Genomic DNA, 17,789 nt, shown 5'->3' with positions numbered 1-17,789 from the left:
ATTCTCCCATATCTGTTGCAGATGTTCCCATAAATGTGGATCTTGTAGGCCGCTTTGCTTTCACTCTTCTGTCCAGTTCATCCCAAACCAGCTCGATGGGGTTTAAGTCTGGAGACACTGCTGAACACGCCGTGTTTTCAAGCTCACCTTCTTGTTCTTTTTTCCTGAGGTAGTTCTGGCATAGATTGGACTTATGTTTTGGGTCATTATCTTGCTGTAGGATGAACCCCTGACCAACTAAGCATGATGTTCCAGAATGCTGTGGTTTTGGTTCAGGGTGCCTCTCACTATGTACAAGTCACCAACCCTGGATCCAGCAAACAGGCCCGGACCATCACACTTCCTCCTCCACGCTTGACAATTAATGCCACACATTGTGGAACCATCCTTTCACCTACTCAACAGAGATCCTGCATGATGAACCAAAGATTTCAGATATTGATTCATCAGTCCATAACACCTTCTTCCAGTCTGCAGTAGTCCAATGGAGGTGTTTCATGGCCCAGGCAAACCTTTGTCTTATTCTGACATCTTACAATAGCTTTCTTCCTGGCACTCATCATGTCAAACCCGCAGCTCAAAATCTTCTCTTCACAGCTGAAAATGAGACTTGCTTACTATGACCACTATTAAGCTGTGCTTGAAGCTGTTGTCCTGTGAGCTGTCTGTTAACTCTCTGATTCAGCTGTGGCTTTGGGTCTCTGAGAGTTTTCCAAAGTTTCTGAGTGGCTTTTGCTATACTGATCCATTTAATTGAGAACATTTATTCGATCGGTTTAAACTACGTTTCAGAGCAGTGTTCTGAAACATCTGCACTTTGGGAGCTCAACACAGCGTCAAAATGTCTGTTTTGACCTTCCCATCTCCACCCAAGACACATATATGAAGAATGTATCAATGGATAATAACTACCTTCCATCACCCATATGGAATCTGTCCTCTGTTATTACCTGGGAACCACTGTGACTACATTATGTTGCACATTTTTAATCTCCTTACTCCCCCTGGTACTCAAATTTCCCTTGCTCCAGACCCATAGTCCCACTATTGACTGGGCTAACAATAAGGTTACTTCTTGGAGTTTGCACTATCATCAGTATTGTTTACCCCGCGACTGGGTGATGAATGAGAAAATGGCTTTTAAAGCCACCTTGGTCACTTTGAGTACCCACTGATGCTTTTGGCCTCACAAATGCCCTAGCCGTGTTCCAGTCCACAGTAAATGACATCATCAGAGAGGTTTCCTCAATATCTTTTTCAACCAGACAGGAAAAAATTTGGTAGACAATTTCCAAGACACTAATTATAATAATAACAATAACAATGATAACAATGATAACAAAAAATCTATTATTTTTTCCATTATTGGATAAAAATGCATAAAGGCAGAAAACTGCTTTAATCTTCCCAGCTCCCAGTGATCGAATGTCAGCAGTAACTGACAGATGACAGCCTTCATTTCTCTAAAAGAAACAGCTGCCAACCACTAAAAGAAAAGTGCCTGGCAGTGTTTTTTGTTACAGAAAGAGAGTTAACTTCAACTCTGAGTCAGTTACTGGTAGTGATGGGAATTCCGGCTCTTTTTAGAGAGCTGGGTTTTTTTTTTGGCTCGGCTCTCTAAAAAGAGCCGGCTCTTTCTGTTCCCAAGCAGCTCTTCAGGTTTTTTTGTTGCTTTAATAAATTTATTATCAACAACAATATAAAATAGGATTCAGTGCATGAATAAACTTCCTGAATCCTCAACAGAATTTTTTTGGAAATCAAGTGCAATGATTTTGTCCAGTTCTTCATCAGTTGAGTTCTGTCTTGCTTGGATCAAAGACTTCTGCTAAAACTGTCTCATAAAGCTCTGGGTTGGTTTATGTGCTTGTGGTGGTATACTGCATGATGCTGTAGATACTGCAGCAGAAGCAGCAGCAACAGTTACAGTAGACACACTGGCACCTTCATTAATATCACACTCAACTGACTGTGTTTTATCTTCCCATTCCCAACCGGCTCTATTTGATATCCTTTTCTTACAGACTCTACACGCTGCCTTTACATTGTCAATAAAATTGAGATGGTTCCAGATTTTGCTTCTTTTCTTGGTGTCACTCATTTTCATTACTATACCTTTCTAATGTGTTGATGTTGTCTCTTGCTGTTGCCCCTGGCTCTTTCCCTTTCTCCCTCCTGCTCTGTTTGTGTGCTACTGCTGCTGCGAGTGTACCTACCGCCCCTCCCCTCTCTGCTCATCACAAACACAAGGCTCACATGCAGTGTGAAGTGAAAAAAAAAGCGAGAGAGAGAGGGTGAGAGAAAGAAAAAAAAAAGAAACACTTCAAAGAGCTGTTTCATTTGCGACCGACACATCACTAGTTACCGGGGTAACAGTCTGTGTTCTGATTACATTTAATCTTAAAATTTCTTCACAGATTGAGATTTAGTCATTAAATGCAAATAAACATTTCTGTAAATGGCTTGGTTCTTATATATCATTTTTCTACTACGAGCAACGTGGTTTGTATTCCTCATTCACCCATTCATACAAGCGTTTTTTTTCTGTCCTTAAGTGGTTTCCATCAAACACTCACATGCATTCAGTCAGCACTGGCAGGTGCTCTGCTATTTATTTATGTGTTACCATGTTGAATCATAGTACCAGGGCTCCGCTAATGATAATCCTTTCTTACTCTGTGCACACACAAACACACTTTGTTGAGTGAACAAACTCAAGATTCAAGATTCAAGTTTACTGTCGTGTAACTGTCGTTACTGTGTAACAAATGGTTACACAGAGCAATGAAATGAAATCTCAGAAGTTACTGAAGTAAGTCTGTGAGTTTCCTGTTCCTGAACAGCGGATCGGTTGTTGATCTCAGATTTAATCAACTCGGAGTTTAATGTTACGTTTTTTCCACGTGCTTCCTCGAATAGAGCATAGAGGTGTTTGTTGAAAAAAAATCTGCCAACAGTCAGTCTGTTACTCTAGTGACTGACTCTGAGTTTCTGATCCATAAAGACGGTTAACATCAACTCTAAGTTTCTCTCATCTCAGTGTTAACAACTTCAGAGTTTTTAGCTAAATCTGTTTCCTGGAATAAGGCGCACTTAAGAGGAAACAACAACACAACCCCCTAAAAAGGTTTTGCAACTGATGACTGTTGTGAAAAAATAAGCATTAGAGCTTTGGAACTGATTTTCTGAGATTTTGAAAAAAATTAAAAAACATTTTTTGCAAATGGGTACGGCAAAAGCAGTCTTTACACCACCATTATATATAAACAAACAACCTTTGTCTGCACAATTGTTTTCTTCTGTGAAGTTTCTTTACACAGTCACTTAGGCACCAGCCTGATAATAAAGACATCGGCCCCAGCTTATAGCTTTCAGATGTTTTCCTATCTTTGCACACTCACTGTTTGTACAAGAAAGCTAGAATATATAAATGCAATCATATGCAGAGGGTAAATGAGTTGAAATAAGAAACTTCTTATGATACTTAAACTCTTCAACTATATTTGAAATAACTATTTTAGTAAGAAAATAGTAAAAGTTTTTACTATGGGTGATAATTTCCTTACGGATTATTGAAATATTCTGATTCCTATTTATCTCAGATCATCCAGTCCTGCTTGACCATCTCCATTTTGCATAAAGTGTTAGTACCACTTTCTATTAATTGATTAATTGATTAAAACAAGCATCAGGAAGTCTGTAATGTACTGGAAACACATATTCAAAATGTTAATAATTATATTTAAATGTACAACACATATGAATACATTAGATTGGCGTAGGCGTGTAGAGCACCATCTTTCACATCATACTTTAGACGTGGATGGCAGCAAATAATATGGTAAATATATTTCAGGTAGGGAAAAAAAAGTGGTGCAATTTAAAAAAAAAAGTCCAGTATACAAAAATAAGATGCTATCCATGTTCTCGTGCTTGTTCAATTCAGGGTTGTGGGGGGCGCAACACCATGACCCTGATCCACCTTCATCATTGATTGACCCCTGACCATCAAAAGATCAAGCCTCTCAGCTGAAAACTGGAATATTCAATTTTTGGGCAAATATCTATGTCTTATTTGAAACTATAACTAACCACATCAAGTTCTCTATCCATATTTACAATAATCAGAATCAGAATCAGAATCAGAAACTTTATTGTCATTGTCACGAGAACAACGAAATGAAGAATGGTCCCCGATCATTGCATCATCCCTAGCAATATCAAAATATAAATAAAACAATAAAATTCAATAAATAAAATAGATAGAATACTTAAAATACTAATAAGATATAACAGTAAAACATTCACATACATTCCCACACACATGCTTCAGGCCGTGCATAGATTAACACAAGAGTGGCGTGATGGACATTTTTTTGTAGTATTCAGATGTGTTATTGCAGTTGGATAACAGCTGTGTTTGAGTCTATTAGTCCTTGCTCTGATTGCCCTGTACCGTCTGCCTGAGGGCAACAGTTCGAACAGGGAGTGGCCAGGATGTGAGGTGTCTTTTATGATGTTTTGGGCCTTTTTAAAACAGTGGGCATTGTGTAGAACTTCCAGTGTGGGGAGAGGGCAGCCAGTGATGGGCGGTGTTAATGATCCCTTGGAGTGCTTTCCTCTGAGCCCCTGTGCAGCTAGTGTACCAAATACATATGCAGTAAGTTAGAACACTCTCAATGGTGGCTCTGTAGAAGGACACCAGCAGTTTCTGTGTGATGTTATTCCTCCTGAGAATTCTCAGGAAGTACAGTCTCTGTTGGGCCTTTTTCAGCAGCTCGGAGGTGTTCACACTCCAGGAAAGGTTCTCCTCTATATTGACTCCCAGGAAGCGGAAGCTTGCCACCCTTTCTACACAGTCCCCATTTATGAATAGTGGTTGGATCTCTGCCTTTTTCCTTCTGAAATCTATTATGAGTTCTTTGGTTTTTGAAGTGTTGAGGAGGAGGTTATTGGCCTTACACCATGACGTCAGCTGCTCCACCTCGTCTCTGTACGTAGACTCGTCTCCCTTGGAAATGAGCCCCACCACTGTGGTGTCATCTGCAAATTTCACAAAGATGTTGCTGTGGTGGCGAGGAGTGCAGTCGTGTGTGTAGAGAGAGTAGAGCAGTGGACTGAGCACACAGCCCTGGGGTGAGCCAGTGCTGAGACTCAGGGCTGAGGATGTGTGATGGCCAACTCTGACTCTCTGTCTACGGCCCGAGAGGAAGCTATTGATCCACATGCAGGTGCTGTATGGAAGCCCCAGGTCTTGTAGCTTGGCCACCAGTTTGTGTGGAAGGATGGTGTTAAAAGCTGAGCAGTAATCCACGAAGAGCATCCGCACATAGCTACCATGCTCTTCCAGGTGAGTTAATGCAGCAGGAGTGCTGTGGCTACAGCGTCTTCCGTGGATCGGTTTGCCCTGTAGGCAAACTGGTGTGGATCCAGGCTGCGGGGCAGGGCTGCTGTGATGTGTCTGCGGACCAGCTTCTCAAAGCATTTCATTACCACTGGGGTGAGTGCCACCGGTCTGTAGTCATTCAGGCCGGTGATGTGGGGCTTCTTAGGCAAGGGGACTATGGTGGAGGACTTCAGGCAGAGTGGGACAGTCGCCTGTGCGAGGGATTTGTTGAAGATCCTGGTGAAGATCCCAGCCAGCTGTTCTGCACAATCCCTCAATATTCGACCTGGCACACCATCAGGACCTGCCGCCTTCCTCGGGTTAACAGCCTGCAGCATGCGCCTCACCTCGTGCTCTTCCAGGGTGAGGGTGGTGCTGCTATGGGTGGCGTGTTGCTGCTGTGGCTCCAATACCTCCGGTACCCTGGTCTCAAAGCGGGCGAAGAAGATATTCAGCTCCTCTGCCAGCTCCAGGTCACCGTCCGCAGCTCCGAGATTGATCTTATAGTTGGTTAGGTGCTGGATGCCTTGCCACACCTGCTGGCTGGTATTACTCTTCAGATGGTCCTCAATCCTCCTCCTATAGTCCCCCTTTGCCTCTCTGATGCCTCTCTTCAGGTTGGATCGGGCTGTGGTGTAGTAATCCCTGTTGCCAGACCTGAACGCAATGTTCCTCTCCTTCAGCAGCTGCCTGACCTCCCGGGTCATCCAGGGCTTTTGGTTGGGATAAGCCCGGATCCGTTTGACTGCTGTAACAGTGTCTATGCAATGTTTTATATAGCAGAGGACACTGTCTGTGAACATTTCCAAGTCCTGATGTTCAAAGATATCCCAGTTAGTCCTGTCAAAACAGTCCTGCAGCTGCTGAGAGGCACCCTCTGGCCATATGGTAATATTCTTTGTGATGGTAAGAGCAGTTTTCTTGAGGGGGGCATATGCAGGGATTAGAAACAGTGACAAGTGGTCAGACTGACCCAGATGTGGCAAAGGTCTGGCCCTGTAGCCCATTTTGATGTTGGAATAAACTTTGTCCAATAATGGTCAGGTCACGACAATCTTACTTTTATGCAACCTTAGTTTTTAGAAGTACTCTAAGTATTTTTAGGTAAGCTAACTTTAGCTACTAACCTACTGTTAGCTACACTGTTAGTGGTGTAAGTTGTGGTATGTGGTATAAGTTGATTCCAAATGTATTGTTATAATCCATTGGTTTATGTAAGCATGGCTCTACAAGGCAAGCCAAAATGGAGGCAAACGGTGGCTAAAGTGGAAACCTGGCACCCTACTTCTTCTTTGTCTTTCTCCAGGGATAAAATTGAAAGTGCAGACTCCCAGTAGGCAGTGTTATGGAAATTTTAACAATAACCTGCAACGTACCCAGTGAGCGTTTTGAAATGACTTAATAAACATATTGCAATATGGAGAGACCCACTCCAGCCAAACACTAGGGTGATCTCTGAATTGTGGCCACTGCCCTTACACACACAGACACAGACACAGACACTCTTAAACAAAGAACATTCCACAGCAGATCATATATCCTTATCTCTTCATTCCAGCTCACCCTTGACCCTCTCCTGGTCTAAGAAAGATAAACTGTCACCAACTGTCACCTCCTTTACAACAGGATGTCTGGAGACCCTTAAGTCTTCAATGGGTTCACTGTGAGAAGGCAATAAACCTTGTGGCCCACCTGATAACATTTTACATGCATACAACTGGTGTCAAGAGTGATTATTCTACACTGAGTTGAGAAAGTATTACTACTATTAGTGATGCGTTTAATACATAAAATAAAGAGATTTCCAGTACAGCAGCAGTCTGCCACCTACTGGCAGCCAGTTCTTTGCACGCTGTTTTTATTTATGCTTATTATACAGAACCTACCACATGTGTTACTAGATAATAATCACACACTTTTTTTAGTTTGCTTTAACAGGTTATTAATGCTATTAAATAGAAACACTCAGGTTTTGCATTTTGCAGCTATATTTCCTGCTTATTACACAGAAACTACCAGAGGTAATTGAGTGGGAATAACTTAGAAAGTACCACATTATTACGTTCTAGTTTCCTTTTTGTTACCCTACAATTACCACTTTATTACCAAGCTGTATGTCCACATTGTTACCCCCAGTTTTGGGGCTATTATTATCCTATTACATAAAGTTCATAAATAATATTACTCAACCGTAACGTTGTTGCTACCATGATATTACGTGGATATTACATGGTTATTACTTTGTTAATTGAATAGTAATAACATAGAAATTACCACATCATTACCCACTTGTTTCCCCCTTGTTACTCTACCATTACCCCTTTGTTACCAACTTTCAGGCCTGTTTTTTCACACCAAATGTAATGCAATGTTTGTACATGAATATCTCATAAACTACATTTTCAGTGGTATTTCTTACTGTCAAAATTAATCACAATCTGTCATTTAGATTTTGAAGTACTTAAAATATGCATATGTCCTATATTTGAGCACATAAATAAAAAAAAACAACTTAAAATTGTAAAAATCTATGACCCATTAGCGAGCCTGATTCTGATGGAAGTTTCTTCCTATAGAAAAGGGATTTTTTCCTTCTGTCGCCAAAGTGCTTGCTCAAAGGGAGTCATGTGATTGTTGGCATTTCTCTGTATTATTGTAGGGTTCACCTTAAGCCCACTGTTGTTTTGACTTGGCACTATATGAATAAAATGGAATTGAATTGAATTGACCTACTCTACCTTCCTACTATTTTGAGACCTACTGCCCTGGAAGAGTCTGATAATCCAGTGCAAACACATGCTGTTAGTGGGATTTAGCTGGTTCTATATTGCCCATAGGTGTGAATGTGAGTGCAAATGGTTGCCTGTCTCTCTGTGTTAGCTCTACAATCTTTCTAGGGTCTACTCTGCCTTTTGGTTTCCTACTTTCCTACTGCCTCTCCCAAAGCTTGTCCCGCATGCTGTTGTATTTCATATTTGTGATTTGTACATTGAAGCAAAACTTCAAATGGCAGAAATGACAGTGTTGTTTTAATTATTTTTTATCAATCCATTTACATTTATTTATTTAACGAGTGGGGCTGATGATTACAGTGTGTGAATGTGTGTGTGAATGAGTGAATGACTGAATGTAGTGTAAAGGGCTTTGGGGTCCTTAGAGACAAAGTAAAGCGCTATACAAATGCAGGCCCTTTACCAGGTCATTTACCAGTCCTGCAAGGTTACCTGGGGCCCTGGCTTTTATCAGAGGAAGTATGGTAGACATTTGGAGGGCTTTGAGGCAGTTAGTACTGAATAAATCCCCTCACCTATTTTCTCCATCTAAACTTTCAGTCATTGAACTACAGCACTGACATTTAACTAATATTCAAACACTGTTTTCTTTATTCAAGATAATTTAATTAATTTGCACCGATTATTTTCTAAATTGAAAACATTCTAGCTACAGAGCACACTGCCCAATATATCTCGCGTGCCATGCCATGCCAGTTTTATTGACTTCACCTGTCAGTGGTCATGAGGTTGTGTCTTATTAGTGTACTTGGGAGTTTTTTGTTTAAAAAGAGCAATATGCACAATATGTGTAATATGTTTCCCCAGCTGGACAACCCAGATGAACAGGCAGCACAGATCAGAAGAGAGCTGGATGGACGACTTCAAATGGCAGACCAGATTGCTCGGGTAAGACATTTGGATGGTTGAGGAGATTAATAATAGGGTTAGGATAATAATAATAGGTCAGGATTGACTCTTATTTTATATTTCAACATATGATATAAATACAGACATTTTTCCTCAGTTAAATTTTTACATTTATATAACATTTATTAGAAATGAGCAGCACGGTGGTTTGGTGGTTAGCACCATTATGTCGTAGCTGGAAGGTTCAATTCAATTTTATTTATACAGCTCCACATCACAACAACAGTCATCCTAGGGCGCTTTATATTATAAGGTAGAACCCACATTAATAGATGGTAATAGTAATGGTTCAAATCTGCTAGCTGGCTGGGGCCTTTCTCTGTGGAGTTTATATGTTCCAGCGTCCTCTCACAGTCTGAAGTTATGAATGTTAGACTGACTGGCAAAATTGGCAGTAGGTGTGAGCAGAAATGGCTGTCTCCATTTCCATTTTAGTCCTGTAACAGACTGGCAACCTGTCTTGTACCCTTATTCCTGCCCTGTGATAGCTGGAATAGACTTTATCAAAATTTAACAAATAGATAGATACTTTATTGAACACACAAGGGAGATTGTTGGATCATGTTCATTATTTAATTGGCTGCTTTCCCATTTTTGTCAGTATGGGGGGAAGTTCCCTTGGTTTGTCTCTAGAGAAATGGAGGCCATGTACATTGAGGAGCTGCGATCCTCTGTCAACCTTCTGATGGCAAACCTGGAAAGCATGCCAGTGTCCAAAGGAGGAGAGTTCAAGCTGCAGAAGCTAAAACGAGGCCACAACACCTCCATCATGGACATGGGCCAGGAGGATGAGAATGCGCTGTCCAAGTCTGATGTAGTGCTGTCCTTCACCCTGGAGGTAGGTGGAGAGACCTATGAAACCGTTTGTAGAATGATGTCTTGCTGTGTCATTTTACTGGTGCAAATACAGCAGAGTGCACATAATCGAGAACCAGTTGTTGTAGAGAACCGGTTCCCAGTAGTCTAATTCCTTTGAATTGTTAGTCTGCCTGCCTATCTATCCTGGTTATCAGTTATCGGCAATAAAATATGCGTTAGTAAATTATTATTTTAAACAATTATTTTACTTATTTAAATATTACTATTATTTAACAATTGAATTTAAAATAAAATCACTATTTATAAATCAATTTATATATTTTTATATCAATATTTCAAAACGAATTACTTCAAATGAAAAAATACAATTAAAAAGAGAAAAGAAGTCATTTAATTAAAAACAAATCAAAGATATATTTCTGAAATTTAAAATGGCGATTCCATTTCTCATTTTCAAATCCATTTCCTCACTGTATTTCCCATTCCTGGTAGCTCACGGTTTAGCTATTATATTAGCAAATGGATTAGCTTAACTCTAATTAGCTGGATTAGAGCTGCAATGCTAAGAAGTGTGTGTGTGCTTGTATAAAGGCTATTCAGCCTTTTTATTTACACTCCACTCCACTACAGTCCAACTCTATTGATGGGCAAGCGTCATGATGGTTATCAATCTGCCTAGTTAAGTGCGAGGGCCGAATATACATATACATATAAAAAAAATTCCCCACTCGCCCCTGCGGGCAGTCTATTCTTCAAGCTCGGGTCCTCTACCAGACGCTTGGGAGTTTGAGGGTCTTAGCTGTTCCTAGGACTACACTCTTCTGGACAGAGACGTCCAGAAGATGTTGCTCTGATGTTCCTCCCGGGATCTGCTGGAGCCACTCGCCTAGTTTGGGAGTCACCGCACCTAGTGCTCCGATTACCACGGGGACCACTGTTACCTTCACCCTTCACATCTTCTTTAGCTCTTCTCTGAGCCCTTGGTATTTCTCAAGTTTCACGTGTTTCTTCTTCCTGATATTGCTGTCATTCGGAACCACTCCATCTATCACTATGGCTGTCTTCTTTCGTTTGTCTACCACCACTATGTTGGGTTGGTTAGGCACCACCATTTTGTCCGTCTGTATCTGGAAGTCCTACAGGATCTTAGCTCGGTCATTCTCTCCCACTCTTGGGGGCGTCTCCCATTTTGATCTCGGGACTTCCAGACCATACTCAGCACAGATGTCTCTATACGTATATATGTCTATATACACTCAACAAAAATATAAACGCAACACCTTTGTTACTGCTCCCATTCCCCATGGGATGGACGTAGAGACCTAAAATTCATTCCAGATACACAATATAACCATCCCTTCCAAACAGTGGTCACAAATCAGTCCAAATGTGTGGTAGTGGGCACATCTGCTATATTGAGATAATCCATCCCACCTCACAGGTGTGCCACATCAGGATGCTGATCTGACATCATGAGTAGTGCACAGGTGTACCTCAGACTGCCCACAACAAAAGGCCACCCTGGAATGTGCAGTTTTGTCTCACAGCAAAATGCCACAGATGCCACAAGCAATGAGGGAGCGTGCAATTGGCATGCTGACAGCAGGAATGTCAACCAGATCTGTCGCCCGTGCATTGAATGTTCATTTCTCAACCATAAGCCGTCTCCACAGGCGTTTCAGAGAATATGGCAGCACATCCAACCGGCCTCACAACCGCAGACCTCGTGTAACCACACCAGCCCAGGACCTCCACATCCAGCAGGTTCACCTCCAAGATCGTCTGAGACCAGCCACCCAGACAGCTGCTGGAACAATTGGTTTGCACAACCAAACAATTTCTGCACAAACTGTCAGAAACCGTCTCAGGGACGCTCAACTGCATGCCCGTCATCCTCATCGGGGTCTTGACCTGACTCCAGCTCGTCGCCGTAACAGACTTGTGTGGGCAAATGCTCACATTCGATGGCGTCTGGCACGGTGGAGAGGTGTGCGCTTCACGGATGAATCATGGTTCACATTGTTCAGGGCAGATGGCAGCTGAGAATGTCCCAGTTCTTGCATGGCCAGCATACTCACCGGACATGTCACCCATTGAGCATGTTCGGGATGTGCTTGACCGGCGTATACGACAGCGTGTACCAGTTCCCACGAATATCCAACAACCTCGCACAGCCATTGAAGTGGAGTGGACCAACATTCCACAGGCCACAACTGACAATCTGATAGACTCCATGCGACGATGTGTTGCACTGCATGAGGCAAATGGTGGTCACACCAGATACTGACCGGTTCTGGGTCCCCAGACCCCCAATAGCGCAAAAAACTGCACATTCCAGGGTGGCCTTTTGTTGTGGGCAGTCTGAGGTACACCTGTGCACTACTCATGATGTCAGATCAGCATCCTGATGTGGCACACCTGTGAGGTGGGATGGATTATCTCAATATGGCGGATGTGCCCACTACCACACATTTGGACTGATTTGTGACCACTGTTTGGGAGGGATGGTTATATTGTGTATCTGGAATGAATTTTAGGTCTCTACGTCCATCCCATGGGGAATGGGAGCAGTAACAAAGGTGTTGCGTTTATATTTTTGTTGAGTGTATATATAAATATTAGGGGTGCAACGATACACAAAATTCACGGTTTGGTTCGATACTTTGGTGTCATGGTTCGATATTTTTTCAATTAAAAAAAAAAAAGTTCATGCCTTTTTAATTTGTCATTTATTAAATTTTCACGGCACATTCTGCACCACATCTCTGTGTGTTCATCATTTGTTTGAAGCCAGCTCACCTCCTGCAACTAGTTTTCCGAGAATACGCGATTCTTTTGTGGTTCGGACTCCTGACATTTCTTTGGAGGTGGAGGAACATCACAGTAATTGCTTAAAGGAGCTTCTTCGACATCTTTAAGAGTTCTAAACAAATGTCTGTCCTCCTCCAGACAATCTTATGTACGCAAACACGCGTTGCAACTTCTTATCTTGTGTGCGTTTTTTATTTTGACAGTGAATGCGCACCTGCGGACCACTTATGTGCAGCCCTGGTTATTTAGCTCGTCATATTGCAGCCACAGAAATTCTTTTGTCCATGAAACCATAAAGCTGCACTTTCTTTTTGCCTTATAGTCTGATTTGTCATAACTTTTCCGTTTTGTGGTAAGCTTTTCTTTGGCTGTCACTTCTTCACCCTGACCTGTCTTATTTGGCTCAGCAGAACTAAAATATATATCCTGCTGCTTTTACACACGCATGTCAGGATGCCTGGGTCGTTGACCCAGGGTATTTGAGTTTATTATATTATTTATACTTTTTAGTCTTTGGTTTCTTTGAGTTCTGTCTTATGGTTTATGTCTCTGTCTTCTTTAGTTGCTCTATCTCCCCTATCACCTGTATCCCCTTGTCTAGTTCGCGTCTCTGTGTATCCTTAGTTCTTATATCCCCGTGTTCAGTCAGTGTTTGTGTCTGCCCTGGTCCCACGTCTCTGTTCCCTCTGTAGTGCCTGCATGTGAGTCTGTGTTATGTGTTTCCTGTTTTACTTTGAAGGTCTCTGTCTTATCTCAGTGTGTTCAGTTTACGCTTCCTTTTGTCTTGTCAGTTCTGATTTGCCCCAGCTGTGTTTCCCTCCTGTTATTCATTCCCTGATTGCTCCTTCTGTGTATTTAAGCCCTGTGTTTCTCTGTGTCCGTGTCGTGATCTACCGTTTATTTTGCTGTGTTTTGCCAGTCCACCGGTGTTAGTTTATTTTGAGTTTTTTCCCCAGTTATGTTATGTTTGCGTTCAGCAGTAAAGCTGTTTTGGTTTGAGTTTAAGTTTGGAGTCTGCATCTTGGGTCCTATCCCTGTCCGCACACAGCCGTCACCTAACAGAAGATCGCGACCAGAACATGGACCCCGCAGACTCTTTTTCCTCGGAGTACAACACTGAGATGGAGCGGATGGTGAGCCTGCTTGACCGCATCGCCCAGTCCCCTGATTTAAGGACCATGGCAGTGGGGCTGAGTGCGGTGGAGGCCATCATTCGCTTTAACCCCCGGCTTAGCCAGTTTGCTAAGGACACTAAGTTGGACGACACCATTACTGCCTGGAGAGAGCAAGTCAAGGCTGGTGAGCTTGCTCTCTTACTCTCTACATCTTCGCCACTGTTACCCCGGGACAACACACACTCTCCTTCTGTCTCAACATTGCCACAGACTTCCTCTCCCTCCCCACACCAGCTGGGTTCTCGTTCGCCTGCCTTTTTCCTGGCAGCTATGTGGTCGGAGGATGAGGAGGAGGTCTCTTTTTCTCCACCGGTTCCTGTTTCCTCATCCCGAAGGAAACGGCGTTCTGGCCGCCGCCACAACAGAACTGTTGAGCATTCTGACTCTGGACATTCTGACATCACACCCACTTCATCTGTTCTGCAAACTGGTTCCGCTGGAGGGTCCGAGGGGCCCGTTCAGCCACCCGTCTCCGCTGGAGGGTCCGAGGAACCGCTTCAGCCGTCTCTTCCTGCTGGAGGATCCGAGGGGCCCGTTCAGCCTCCCGACTCCGCTGGAGGGTCCGAGGGGCCCGTTCAGCCACCTGTCTCCGCTGGAGGGTCCGAGGAACCGCCAGCTTAGCCAGTCTCTTCCTGCTAGAGGATCCGAGGGGCCAGTTCAGCCTCCTGTATCCGCTGGAGGGTCCGAGGGGCCCGTTCAGCCACCTGTCTCCGCTGGAGGGTCCGAGGAACCGCTTCAGCCGTCTCTTCCTGCTGGAGGGTCCGAGGGGCCCGTTCAGCAACCCGTCTCCGCTGGAGGGTCCGAGGGGCCCGTTCAGCCACCCGTCTCCGCTGGAGGGTCCGAGGGGCCCGTTCAGCCACCCGCCTCGTCAGCTGAGGGTCCGGGAGGACCCAGCCAGCACGTCCCAGTGTCTGCTGATGGTTCTGGCGAGGCCGTTCAGCCACCACCGGCTCCACTGCCTGGTCCGGCCTCCGAGTTTGCAGCTCTGCCTGGTCCTGCCTCTGCTGCTCCGCCTGGTCCGGCCTCCGAGTCTGCAGCTCCGCCTGGTCCAGCCCCCGAGTCTGCAGCTCCGCCTGGTCCGGCCTCAGCCTCTGCAGCTCCGCCTGGTCCAGCCTCCGAGTGTTCAGCTTCGTCTGCTCCTGAGGTCTCCATGCTGTCTGTTCCTGCACATCTTGTCCGGCCTGCTCGTCTTGTCCGGCCTGCACGTCCTGCACGTCCTGCTCGTCCTGCACGTCCTGTCCGGCCTGCACGTCCTGTCCGGCCGATGACTGGATGTCGTTGCCGTCATGGACGACCCCCTGAACTACGCCGCCACCAGTGCCTCCCGGCCGGCCTCCTGACCTGCTCCGCCGCCGGTGCCTCCCGCCCGGTCGGCCTCCTGACCTACTCCGTCGTCGCCGGTGTCTCCTGCCTGCCCGGCCCCCTGAACTGTTTTCTGGGCTCTTGGGCCGTCAGCCTCCGGGTCGGCCCCCTGAACTTTTTGTGAACTGTTTTTCCTGGCCGCCTGCGCCTGTCGTGAGCCTGTCTTTTGTTCTGTTGCTTTCCGGGCTCCATTGTTTGTTCTTTTTTTTGTTTCTGGCTCCTTGTTTGGTTTTGTTTCGAGTCCTCCATCCTGTTTCCCCCGCCGCCCGCCCTGGTTGGGTTTTTTTTGTTTTGGTGTTTTGGTTTGGGCTGTCTGGAAGCCAGCCCTTAAGGGGGGGGGGGGGTACTGTTAGGATGCCTGGGTCGTTGACCCAGGGTATTTGAGTTTATTATATTATTTATACTTTTTAGTCTTTGGTTTCTTTGAGTTCTGTCTTATGGTTTATGTCTCTGTCTTCTTTAGTTGCTCTGTCTTCCCTATCACCTGTATCCCCTTGTCTAGTTCGCGTCTCTGTGTATCCTTAGTTCCTATATCCCCGTGTTCAGTCAGTGTTTGTGTCTGCCCTGGTCCCACATCTCTGTTCCCTCTGTAGTGCCTGCATGTGAGTCTGTGTTATGTGATGAACCTTAGATGAACCTTGGCTAGATGTAGAACAAGCACTCTGCAATAATCTAGAGATCTCAGACCTACCATTTATCAGCTCAAACATCCAATGACATGAATGCTTTAAAAGCATCAACATCAGCTCTTCTCTGACAGCATGGTGGGAGTTTCTAAAATTGATGGCGTCTTCATTAATCCCATGCAAACGTACACCTATCTGGAACAACCCTGACATATTACAAAACAATAATATGATAAACTTTTCAGATTGGAGTGATAAAGGAATCAAATATTTAGAACATATACTAGAAGGAACAGAATTTATTTCATTTGACGGACTAGTTACACAATATGGGATCAACAAGAAAAGATTTTTAGAATATCAACAAATTAAATCCATAGTAAAAAAGAAATTTAAACCGGGTCAAGTTGAACTACAAACACCACCAAGTGTGGTTCAATTTCTTACTCTTAAACCCCCCAAATTACTATCCAAAATATACAGAATGCTTTCTAAAACAGATGAATCAATATCACTTCCTATTGCAAAATGGGAAGCGGATTTATCAGTTAACTTAGACCTAAACTTCTGGTCTCAGATTTGCTTAAAAACCTTTCATCTAATTAGAAATCCCAGTCTTCAATTAATTCAATACAAAATATTACATAGAGTGCACTATACAGGTCATCAGATGTTCAAGATGGGCTTTACGTCTACCAACAACTGCTCACACTGCCAAACCAATTCACCGGACAATTATATCCACGCTCTTTGGTTCTGTCCACCAGTTCAGAAGTTTTGGCGCGAGATATGTGAAGACTTATCGAAGTGTCTGAAATGTAACACTCCAACTTCCCCCTTAGTGTGTTTGTTGGGCAGCTTAGATAATGTCACTTCAGAAAAGAATATCGCCCATATGGTTTTCACTGCCCTATGCATAGCCAAGAAAACAGTCCTCATGAACTGGAAAAATAAAAATAATCTTAACTCTAACCAATATAGAAATTATCTATTAGATTACATTAGTCTTGATACAGCCTCTGCCACCACATCAGATCAATTGCTCTGGGCTCCTTTGATCAGCTCCATCACCTAGTAGGGGTGGGGGGGTCATAGTTTGGTCCCGCCTTCACTGTTGTGATTGGTGAGGGGGTAGGGACAGGCTTAGGGCGTCGGGGGGTTCCCCGGAGGCATCTTCCTTGGGGGGCTCAACCCGGGGTAGCGGTCATGTCTGGTTAGGGGCTCTGTTGGCTCTCAGGTGACTGTTTCCTCGCGGCTGCGTGCAGCGGGGCTAGGGGAGGGTCTGTGCTGACGGACGTGGGTTACTGACCTGGTAGCCTGGCTGCCCCTGGGTGGGTCCGGGATGGGCGTGAGGTTCTGGGGGCGCTCCGTCTCTGGGCTGGGACCCGGACCGGGCCTCGGGGGCTTGGGTCCTGGTTGGTGTGTTGCCGGGGTTGTGGGCGGGTGGGTGCATGGGGGCCCAGCCCTGGAGCAGGGTGCCGCCGGTGCGTCGAGCCACCTGAGGGGCTCTTCAACTGGTGGGGGAGATTGTCACATCTTGCAGGAGCTTTCCTCTCCTCAGGAGCTCCCTCTGCAGGAGGGGGAGATACAGGAGAGGTGGAGGAAGATCTCAGCCTGGGTGTTTATTGTCTTATATAGTCTGGAAGATGAGTGGATGGTGGGGTGGGTGCAGTTTTCTCTGTGGTGGGGTTGGGTGGACTGTCCCGGGCTCTGTGGGGCCGGGCGGCGCTGCTGCACTGGGCCCCGGTCTGGATGGGCCTGGGCCCCCTTTCCCTGGCGGGTCGCGGAGTATGGGGGTGCCTACTGGGGTCAGCGGGGGAGCTGGCCCCAGGGAGGGGTCACTTGCCCCTCCCTTCCTTCCCTCCCCATCTCCAGCTGCCTCCCTCTTCCCGCTCCACCACAACCACCC

The 17,789-nt window shown here is 44.8% G+C and overlaps 1 protein-coding gene and 1 long non-coding RNA gene across 2 annotated transcripts in view; one reads left to right on the top strand and one right to left on the bottom strand.

Annotated features, from left to right (window-relative positions):
* The window catches only part of LOC146669047 (calcium-dependent secretion activator 1-like), a 337,734-nt gene that overhangs the window by 87,819 nt on the left and 232,126 nt on the right, over positions 1 to 17,789 (top strand). The window contains exons 4-5 of the mRNA XM_085405453.1: positions 8,986 to 9,066; positions 9,689 to 9,925. Coding sequence (XP_085261579.1) covers positions 8,986 to 9,066; positions 9,689 to 9,925 — 318 coding nt within the window. The remainder of the gene's footprint in view (positions 1 to 8,985; positions 9,067 to 9,688; positions 9,926 to 17,789) is intronic.
* Positions 1 to 17,789, bottom strand: part of LOC146669048 (uncharacterized) — a 77,556-nt gene that overhangs the window by 50,672 nt on the left and 9,095 nt on the right. The gene's annotated exons all lie outside the window — the stretch shown is intronic.

This window comes from Rhamphochromis longiceps, linkage group LG5 (genome assembly GCF_057381845.1).
Source record: "Rhamphochromis longiceps isolate RC_006_pf linkage group LG5, R_longiceps_female_GT1.1, whole genome shotgun sequence".
Classification (NCBI taxonomy): domain Eukaryota; kingdom Metazoa; phylum Chordata; class Actinopteri; order Cichliformes; family Cichlidae; genus Rhamphochromis; species Rhamphochromis longiceps.
The sequence above is the reverse complement of the archived record's forward strand: the minus strand, read 5'-3'. Positions and strand labels throughout refer to the sequence as shown.